Below are 10,456 nucleotides of genomic sequence, written 5' to 3' on the forward strand. Positions count from 1 at the left end.
TAGTGACGTACCCATACGTCACTTTGCCTGTGAGGGGCTGACCGCCGCAGTATATGTACTTGCGGCGGTCGGCAAGTGGTTAAACTTCAATACCATAAGTGATAAGTGCCTATTTAAAATAAATATTTAAATGGAAATATGATATATGAAATATAGAAATTGCAAAAGTGCACGGCGCTAATTTCCTAAATGGTTAAACAAATGATGAAATAAATTATTGAATAAATAAATACGATATATACATATTATATACCCTACCGCTCCATGAAGACATCATTATGACAAAACTAGCTGGGAGTGACCAGGATGCTGGGAGACACAGAGCTTGTCAGTCTCCGTCTGTCGGCCTAGGACGCAACAGCCGGGGATGGGGAGAAGATTATACAGTATACCTAGATTGTTTGTAACCGTGTCAGATTCCCCAGTGTCGGGATGACACTGGACAATGTGAGTCTTAATTTTATTTATTAAATGATTTATATACCGTACGGAATCACACTATGTGGACTTTTATTTTCTCCTGCACATATGGCATTTCCCTGTCTGTGATCTTTTAGGGTCTGTCTAAGATAGAGCTAGTGGACTGGGACATCTACGTATATATTTTAAAGAGACTTTACTGCTGATTTATAATTTTACCAGCCATCCCATCCTGTGAGTCAGTTTGGGGAGACTGTTGGAAGCAGCTCAAAGGGTGCATCACAGCGCACATTTGACTTTGAAGAGTGATCACGGTTGACACTTCCTGCACATTTTCCTGTTGCACTTTATTGGACTTTTTTTCTTGGGACTCTTTTTATGAATTTATTTGTATATACATTATTATATTTATTTAACCGCTTGCCGACTGCGCACAGTATATTTACTGCGGCAGTCAGCCCCGGTCAGGCAGAGTGACGTAGATCTACGTCGCTAGCCTGTCACCGGGTTTTGAGCCAATAGCGGGTGAGCGCGCGCCCGCCTCGGCTCATTCACAGAGGAGTGCAGGCGTGTGACCGGCGGACCCGATGTCCGCCGGTCACACTACGATCGTCGGTAGAGCGGGAGAAAGACGGGCGGCTTATGTAAACAAGCCGCCTGTCATTCTCCCCTGTGTACAAATGGAGATCAGATGGTTCTACTATGTACAACCGTTGATCTCTGTTTTTTCAATAGGAGACATGTCCCATCACAGTTAGAAACACGCCCCTAGGACACACTTAACCCCTCCCTCTCCAATACAGTTAACTTCTTCCCTGCCAGTGTCATTTTTACAGTAACAGTGCATATGTATAGCACTGATTACTGCAGTAATGTCACTGGTACCCCCAAAAGTGTCAAAAATGTCAGTCAAGGGACCGATCTGTCCGCCGCAATGTCGCAGTACCGCAAAAAAATCGCAGATCGCCGCCATTACGCGTTAAAAAAAAACACCAAAAATGACAAAAATCTTTCCCTTTGTTAGTAAACGCTATAACTTTTGCGCAAACCAATCAAAATACGCTTTTTGCGATTTTTTTTACCAAACATATGTAGCATAAAACAAATTTGCCGAAAATGTTAAAAAATTTAGATTTTTACATTTTTTGGGGGGGAATTTCATATAAAAATGTGAAAAATATTGTTATTTTTGCAAAATTTACACTCTTTTTTTGTTTATAGCGCATGATCAAAAAATCTCACAGGTGATCAAATACCACCAAAAGAAAGCTCTGTTTGTGGGAAAAAAAGGACGTCAAATTCATTTAGGTACAACATCACACGACGGCGCAATTGTCCGTTAAAGTCACGCAGTAAAAAATCGCAAAAAAAAAACCCTGGTCAGGAAGGGGGTAAAATCTTCCGGGGCTTAAGTGGTTAAGGTTTAACTTGTATGAGGAAGCAGCGTTGCATGATTACTAATTTATATTAGCAAATATTTACAGTTCATTACTGAGTTTAGCATTTGGATTCAGACACTGTAACACCGTATATAATTTTTTGAATTTTTGAACTTACTAGCACATATTGGAACACTATTATTTGCACAGTTTGCACAATCTATTTATGATATGTGTATAGGATGACAACATACCGTATTTTCCGGCGTATAAGATGACTGGGCGTATAAGACAACCCCCTTAATTTTCATCTACCGGTAATACTTATACTTAGGTTACCTTGGAGATATTGTACTCGGCGTATAAGACGACCCCCCATTTTTGGGGGATTTATTTGAGGTTCAAAAGTAGTCTTATACGCCAGAAAATACAGTATATATAATATGTGTATATCATCTTTATTTATTCAATAATTTATTTCATCATTTATTTAACCATTTAGGAATTCAGCACCGTGCACTTTTGCAATTTATATATATAATATTTAATATTTCCATTCAAATATTTATTTAAATAGACATATTTACGTAGAGCAACAATTCTTTTTTTTCAGATCCTCAGAGAGTTCTTTGCCATGAGGTGCCATGTTGAATTTCCAGTGACCAGTATGAGAGAGTGAGAGCAATAACACCAAATTTAACACACCTGCTCCCCATTCACACCTGAGACCTTGTAATACTAACGAGTCGTGTGTCAAATTTTATTGTTTACCATCGCTGATTGTATCAATAATCCAGCTCATGTTTTCTGTGCACAGTTTCATTTAACATCTGACATTTACTTATAGAATTTCTCTATTTAGTATTTTAGATTGTCATAAATCAAGTCTTTAAGTTCCAGGGGGAAAAAAATGTCGATAGTATGTTATTTATTGGTTTTCTATAATTTTTTTTTTTTTTTAATATAAAAAAAAATATATAAAACTTTACAATTCAGTGAAAGCCTTATCTATGTCTCTTTCTTTTTTTGTTTGTAGTATTTTGGATGATTAACTTGATTAATATGTTTACATTTTTTTCTTATACAAAAACTAAGTAAATATTGCAATGGAAAATCAGACAATTTTGAAGGAATTGTTTCTCTCTGGACTGTCTGACCTTCCGGCTCTTCAGCTCCCTCTCTTTCTCTTCTTCCTTCTCATCTACCTTCTGACATTAACCTGGAATTTGCTGATCATTGTCCTCATAGTCACCGACTCTCACCTCCATGTTCCTATGTATTTCTTCCTTGGGAACCTGGCCGGTTTTGACCTCTGTTATTCCTCATTAACCGTCCCACGAATGTTATTTGACCTTCACACCAAAACAAAAAAAATTTCCATACAGGCTTGTATAACCCAAGTCTTCTTTTGTATATCCTTCATGTGTTGTGAGGCTTTTCTGTTGACTGCAATGTCCTATGATCGATATACCGCCATTTGTCGGCCATTGCATTACATACAGATCATGAGTTGGAAAGTCTGTGTACAGTTGGTGTCCATTGTGTGGTGTCTCAGCCTTACCAATTCTTTAGTTCACACACTTTATGCCTTAAAATTAACATTTTGTGGATCAGATATTATAGAAAGCTTCTTCTGTGACCTTCCTAAGTTGTTTGAGATCTCCTGCAGTGACACCTTTATCAATATTTTGCTCATTTTTCTTGTGTGTGGCTTCCTTGCAGCTGTGTCTCTAATACCAACATTCCTGTCCTATATCTATATATTCAAAACTGTTCTTAAAATTCAAGCTAAGGGAAATAGGAGTAAAGTTTTCTCTACTTGCACCTCTCACCTGACAGTGATGTTTATGTTTTATGGCTCCGTTATGTTGAATTATTTTTGGCCAAGTTCTAGTCATCATTTTTCTGGTGACAAAGTGGTGGCCGTCTTTTACACGGCGATCACTCCTCTCCTCAATCCTCTCATTTACAGTCTGAGGAACCAGGATTTTGGAACAGCATTTCAAAGTGTTTTCAGGAAGATCTTCCCACCAAAATAAAATATAAAAGATGTGAATATAAAAGTACAGGGTCTCTATCAGATGGTAACCTAGAGGCCTATTAGCCATTAACATATGAGACTTTTGACTGAAGTTTATATATTTCCATGAGTTTTTATGCAGAACCAAAGAAAATTATTTTTTACCTTCTAATCAGTCATATTTGGAGTCCCACATTCCAGAAATAATTCCGGGATACGTATATATGAGAACAATGAAATTTTCAGTTCCGTGCCAAACTTTTGTTTGGGGGAAGAATACATTGTTCTGCCATTTTGTATTGCTGTCTGTGATGCAATGGTATGCTTTGCGATTCCTTTCACTCACCTCTACATCACTTTTCCCCAAAGTGGTATTTGGCGGCAAAGGGAGCAGAAAAGGCAAGTATTTTGTTTATTTGCAGCTAAATATTTATCCTGGCATTTGTTTTGGGATGTACCAAGTACTCAGTGGAAATGTATAGGTGTGATCATTTTGTAGAACTATTAACTCCAGGTGTCGACGTGCTGCTCAGATTAAGACCCCGTTCACACTGGGGCGACGCTACTTGCTGGGGCGACCTCTCAGGTCATGGTGCGCAGCTCGCACCGCGACCTCGGAGCGGCCGGCACGGACTTCATAACATTGAAGTCAATGCAGGTCGCTCCGGGTCGCCCCAAAGAAGCTCCGGACCCTTTTTCTAAGTCGGAGCGACTTGTGTCACTCCTATTAGAACGGGTCCACAGTCAGGCGACCAGGTCACCTGACAGGTCGCCCCAGTGTGAACGGGGTCTCAGACTGAAGAACTAATTTGGGTCACTTATACAGGTACATCTCATAAAATTTAAATATCATCAAAAAGTTAATTTATTTCAGTAATTTAATTTATATAGATGCATTACACACAGAGTGATAGATTTCAAGCATATCTTTCTTTTAATTTTGATGAGTATGGCTTACAGTTACTGAAAATCCCAAAATTCAGTACCTCAAAAAATTTACATATTACATAAGACCAATAAAAAAAAAAAAAAAAAAAGATTTTTAATACAGAAATGTTAGCTTAGTGAAAAGTCTGTCCATGTACAGTATAGGATGCACTCAATACTTGGTCGGGGATCCTTTTGCATGAATTACTGCATCAATGCGGCGTGGCATGGAGGCGATCAGCCTGTGGCACTGCTGAGGTGTTATGGTGCTATGGTGTGTGGAGGAAAATGCCTTGTTGATGTCAGAGGTCAGAGGAGAATGAGCAGGTTCAAGATGATTGAAAGGAAACAGTAACTCAAATAACCACTCATTACATCCAAGGTATGCAGAACACCATCTCTGAACCCGCAACACATCCAACCTTGAAAAAGATGGGCTACAGCAGCCGAAGACCACACCGGGTGCCACTAAGAACAGGAAACTAAGGCTACAATTCACACAGGCTCACCAAAATTGGACAATAGAAAAATTGAAATACAGTCAGATAGTAGGGTCAGAACTTGGCGCATGGATTCATCCTCCCTTGTAGCAATGGTTCAGGCTGGTGGTGGTGGTGTAATGGTGTTGGGGGGGGGAGTATTGGTTCAGGCTGGTGGTGGATGTGTAATGGTGTGGGGGATATTTTCTTGGCACACTTTGGGGCTTAGTACCATTGAGCATGGTTTAAACACCATGGCCTACTTGAGTATTGTTGCTGACCATGTCCATCCCTTTATGACTACAGTGTCCCCATCTTCTGATGGCTCCTTCCAGCAGGATAATCCACCATGTCACAAAGCTCAAATCATCTCACCACTGGTTTCTTCACCATGACAATGAGGTCACTGTCCTCCAATGGCCTCCATACTCACCACATCTCATCCAATAGAGAACCTTTGGGATGTGGTTATTGGGGAGATTATAAAAAATGGAATTATGTAAAGGCCATACATATTTAGTTATACATATAGAAATTCTGAACAACCTAGCATCCATGCTGTTTTGGGGGTGATTGAAAGTTCATATTTAGTGTTGAGCGAACACGGACTGTATTATTCGTGTTCGTACCGAATAATTGGATTTTTTGTACCCGAACACGGACACGGACACTTTACTGTATGTTCGGGTAAAAATCCGTGTTCGGTCGTTTTATTTCCGGGTTTTGCATGCTTTGGCGCTCTTTTCATGGCGGGCTTTCAACAGCCAATCAACAATCGTTTAACTGGTGTGCCTTAAGCCATCCCAGCCATGCCTGCAAATGTCTCAGTAGCTGTGATTGGCCGTCTGAAGCATGTGACCAAGTCTTTATAAGTTCGAGGCAGCCGCAGCGGCGTCATTATGCTGCTTAGATTCAGGGACAGAGCACACATCAACGTGCTGGCTGCTGATTAGGGAAAGATAGGCAGGAAAAAACCATTTGTGTCCGGATAGAATTGAGGGACAGGTCGGAGTGTTTAGGCAGGGCGAGTTGTAGGCATTTTAGGGATAGAGTCTGCTGAATTATATAGGGTCAGTGTCTTCTACAAACTACAATCGATATTGCTGTGTGGGGGGTGGGGTGAATCTGCACTCAATCCTGATCTACGATCTCTTCTCAATCCTGTTAGGGACAGAGTCTGCTGAATTTTAGGGAAACTGTGTTCTACAAACTACAATCGATATTGCTGTGTGGGGGGTGGGGTGAATCTGCACTCAATCCTGATCTACGATCTCTTCTCAATCCTGTTAGGGACAGAGTCTGCTGAATTTTAGGGAAACTGTGTTCTACAAACTACAATCGATATTGCTGTGTGGGGGGTGGGGTGAATCTGCACTCAATCCTGATCTACGATCTCTTCTCAATCCTGTTAGGGACAGAGTCTGCTGAATTTTAGGGAAACTGTGTTCTACAAACTACAATCGATATTGCTGTGTGGTGTGGGATTGGAGATAGGCAGGTGTCAGTGATCCACATCCATTTTTCTGTGTGTGAGCTGCAGTGAACACAATCTTTTTGGGCTGCAGTGAACACAATCTTTTTGGGCTGCAGTGAACACAATCTTTTTGGGCTGCAGTGAACACAATCTTTTTGGGCTGCAGTGAACACAATCTTTTTGGGCTGCAGTGAACACAATCTTTTTGGGGTGCAGTGAACAAAATCTTTTTGGGGTGCAGTGAACACAATCCTTTTTGGTGTGCAGTGAACACAATCTTTGTGGGGTGCAGTGAACAAAATCCTTTGTGGGGTGCAGTGAACACAATCTTTTTGGGGTGCAGTGAACAAAATCCTTTTTGGGGTGCAGTGAACAACATCCTTTTTGGGGTGCAGTGAACACAATCTTTTTGGGGTGCAGTGAACAAAATCCTTTGTGGGGTGCAGTGAACACAATCTTTTTGGGGTGCAGTGAACACAATCTTTTTGGGGTGGAGTGAACAACATCCTTTTTGGGGTGCAGTGAACAAAATCCTTTTTGGGGTGCAGTGAACAAAATCATTTTTGGGGTGCAGTGAACACAATCTTTTTGGGGTGCAGTGAACACAATCTTTGTGGGGTGCAGTGAACACAATCTTTTTGGGGTGGAGTGAACAACATCCTTTTTGGGGTGCAGTGAACAAAATCCTTTTTGGGGTGCAGTGAACAACATCCTTTTTGGGGTGCAGTGAACACAATCTTTTTGGGGTGCAGTGAACACAATCTTTGTGGGGTACAGTGAACAGAATCTTTGTGGGGTGCAGTGAACACAATCTTTGGGGGGTACAGTGAACACAATCTTTGTGAGGTGCAGTGAACACAATCTTTGTGGGGTGCAGTGAACACAATCATTGTGGGGTGCAGTGAACTCAATCTTTGTGGGGTACAGTGAACACAATCTCATACTGAAGGTTTGAGGGTGCTGCCTGTTCCATACTCCCCCTACTCCTCATCTAGCCTTTTAGGGGTACAAACAATAGTAATTGGGGCCTAGTGTGGTTGTGTACGTGTGATATACATACACTTTTTTGGGATCATATTTTCTATTCCGCTATTTAATCAAAAACCTTTGGGGATCAGTTAAATTGGGGGATAGTCTGTGTTGGTACGTGTGAGAGAGATCCACCTTTCCAAGTTGTTGGGGTTCATCTCATACTTCTGAAGGTTTGAGGGTGCTGCCTGTTCCATACTCCCCCCTACTCCTAGCCTTTTAGGGGTACAAACAATAGTAATTGGGGCCTAGTGTGGTTGTGTACGTGTGATATACATACACTTTTTTGGGATCATATTTTCTATTCCGCTATTTAATCAAAAACCTCTGGGGATCAGTTAAATTGGGGGATAGTCTGTGTTGGTACGTGTGAGAGAGATCCACCTTTCCAAGTTGTTGGGGTTCATCTCATACTTCTGAAGGTTTGAGGGTGCTGCCTGTTCCATACTCCCCCCTACTCCTAGCCTTTTAGGGGTACAAACAATAGTAATTGGGGCCTAGTGTGGTTGTGTACGTGTGATATACATACACTTTTTTGGGATCATATTTTCTATTCCGCTATTTAATCAAAAACCTCTGGGGATCAGTTAAATTGGGGGATAGTCTGTGTTGGTACGTGTGAGAGAGATCCACCTTTCCAAGTTGTTGGGGTTCATCTCATACTTCTGAAGGTTTGAGGGTGCTGCCTGTTCCATACTCCCCCTACTCCTAGCCTTTTAGGGGTACAAACAATAGTAATTGGGGCCTAGTGTGGTTGTGTACGTGTGATATACATACACTTTTTTGGGATCATATTTTCTATTCCGCTATTTAATCAAAAACCTCTGGGGATCAGTTAAATTGGGGGATAGTCTGTGTTGGTACGTGTGAGAGAGATCCACCTTTCCAAGTTGTTGGGGTTCATCTCATACTTCTGAAGGTTTGAGGGTGCTGCCTGTTCCATACTCCCCCTACTCCTAGCCTTTTAGGGGTACAAACAATAGTAATTGGGGCCTAGTGTGGTTGTGTACGTGTGATATACATACACTTTTTTGGGATCATATTTTCTATTCCGCTATTTAATCAAAAACCTCTGGGGATCAGTTAAATTGGGGGATAGTCTGTGTTGGTACGTGTGAGAGAGATCCACCTTTCCAAGTTGTTGGGGTTCATCTCATACTTCTGAAGGTTTGAGGGTGCTGCCTGTTCCATACTCCCCCCTACTCCTAGCCTTTTAGGGGTACAAACAATAGTAATTGGGGCCTAGTGTGGTTGTGTACGTGTGATATACATACACTTTTTTGGGATCATATTTTCTATTCCGCTATTTAATCAAAAACCTCTGGGGATCAGTTAAATTGGGGGATAGTCTGTGTTGGTACGTGTGAGAGAGATCCACCTTTCCAAGTTGTTGGGGTTCATCTCATACTTCTGAAGGTTTGAGGGTGCTGCCTGTTCCATACTCCCCCTACTCCTAGCCTTTTAGGGGTACAAACAATAGTAATTGGGGCCTAGTGTGGTTGTGTACGTGTGATATACATACACTTTTTTGGGATCATATTTTCTATTCCGCTATTTAATCAAAAACCTTTGGGGATCAGTTAAATTGGGGGATAGTCTGTGTTGGTACGTGTGAGAGAGATCCACCTTTCCAAGTTGTTGGGGTTCATCTCATACTTCTGAAGGTTTGAGGGTGCTGCCTGTTCCATACTCCCCCTACTCCTAGCCTTTTAGGGGTACAAACAATAGTAATTGGGGCCTAGTGTGGTTGTGTACGTGTGATATACATACACTTTTTTGGGATCATATTTTCTATTCCGCTATTTAATCAAAAACCTCTGGGGATCAGTTAAATTGGGGGATAGTCTGTGTTGGTACGTGTGAGAGAGATCCACCTTTCCAAGTTGTTGGGGTTCATCTCATACTTCTGAAGGTTTGAGGGTGCTGCCTGTTCCATACTCCCCCTACTCCTAGCCTTTTAGGGGTACAAACAATAGTAATTGGGGCCTAGTGTGGTTGTGTACGTGTGATATACATACACTTTTTTGGGATCATATTTTCTATTCCGCTATTTAATCAAAAACCTCTGGGGATCAGTTAAATTGGGGGATAGTCTGTGTTGGTACGTGTGAGAGAGATCCACCTTTCCAAGTTGTTGGGGTTCATCTCATACTTCTGAAGGTTTGAGGGTGCTGCCTGTTCCATACCCCCCCTACTCCTCATCTAGCCTTTTAGGGGTACAAACAATAGTAATTGGGGCCTAGTGTGGTTGTGTACGTGCGAGATACATACACTTTTTTTGGATCATATTTTCTATTCCGCTATTCAATAAAAACCTTTCTAGGGCAAGATCTTAAATTACAGAAATATGAGGAGACCGTCAAATAAGGGCCGTGGCCTGGGTCGTGGTGCTGCTGGTAGAGCTCCTGTTGCAAGGAGAGGACATGGTCGATCTGTGCCAGCTACACGCACAAGTGAAACACCTTCCTCAAGTGTGAGTAGGCGACAGAACCTGCATCAGTATTTGGTAGGGCATCAAACGCCCCTAGAAGTGATGAGGCCAGAACAAGTTGAGGCGATAGTAGATTGGTTTGCTGCTGACAGTGCCTCCAGTTCCTTCACATTGTCTCCCACCCAGTCTACTGCAGAAAGGTCAGAGTTGGCACCTGCAGCCAATGTCCAACCGTCTTTCACCTCACCCCCTTGCAAATCAGGCCAGCAGTCTGAGCCCCAAGCCATACAGCAGTCT

The 10,456-nt window shown here is 41.7% G+C and overlaps 1 protein-coding gene across 1 annotated transcript; it reads left to right on the forward strand.

Moving 5' to 3' along the window:
* Positions 1 to 2,905: 2,905 nt before the first annotated feature.
* Positions 2,906 to 3,838, forward strand: LOC309558276 (olfactory receptor 5AR1-like; the record flags this gene model as incomplete). The annotated part of the gene is made up of 1 exon (XM_082261332.1): positions 2,906 to 3,838. The coding sequence occupies one exon, from the start codon at positions 2,906 to 2,908 to the stop codon at positions 3,836 to 3,838; it is 933 nt and encodes a 310-aa protein (XP_082117458.1).
* Positions 3,839 to 10,456: the final 6,618 nt, after the last annotated feature.

Source organism: Pelophylax lessonae, assembly GCF_965119305.1.
Source record: "Pelophylax lessonae genome assembly, chromosome: 6".
Classification (NCBI taxonomy): domain Eukaryota; kingdom Metazoa; phylum Chordata; class Amphibia; order Anura; family Ranidae; genus Pelophylax; species Pelophylax lessonae.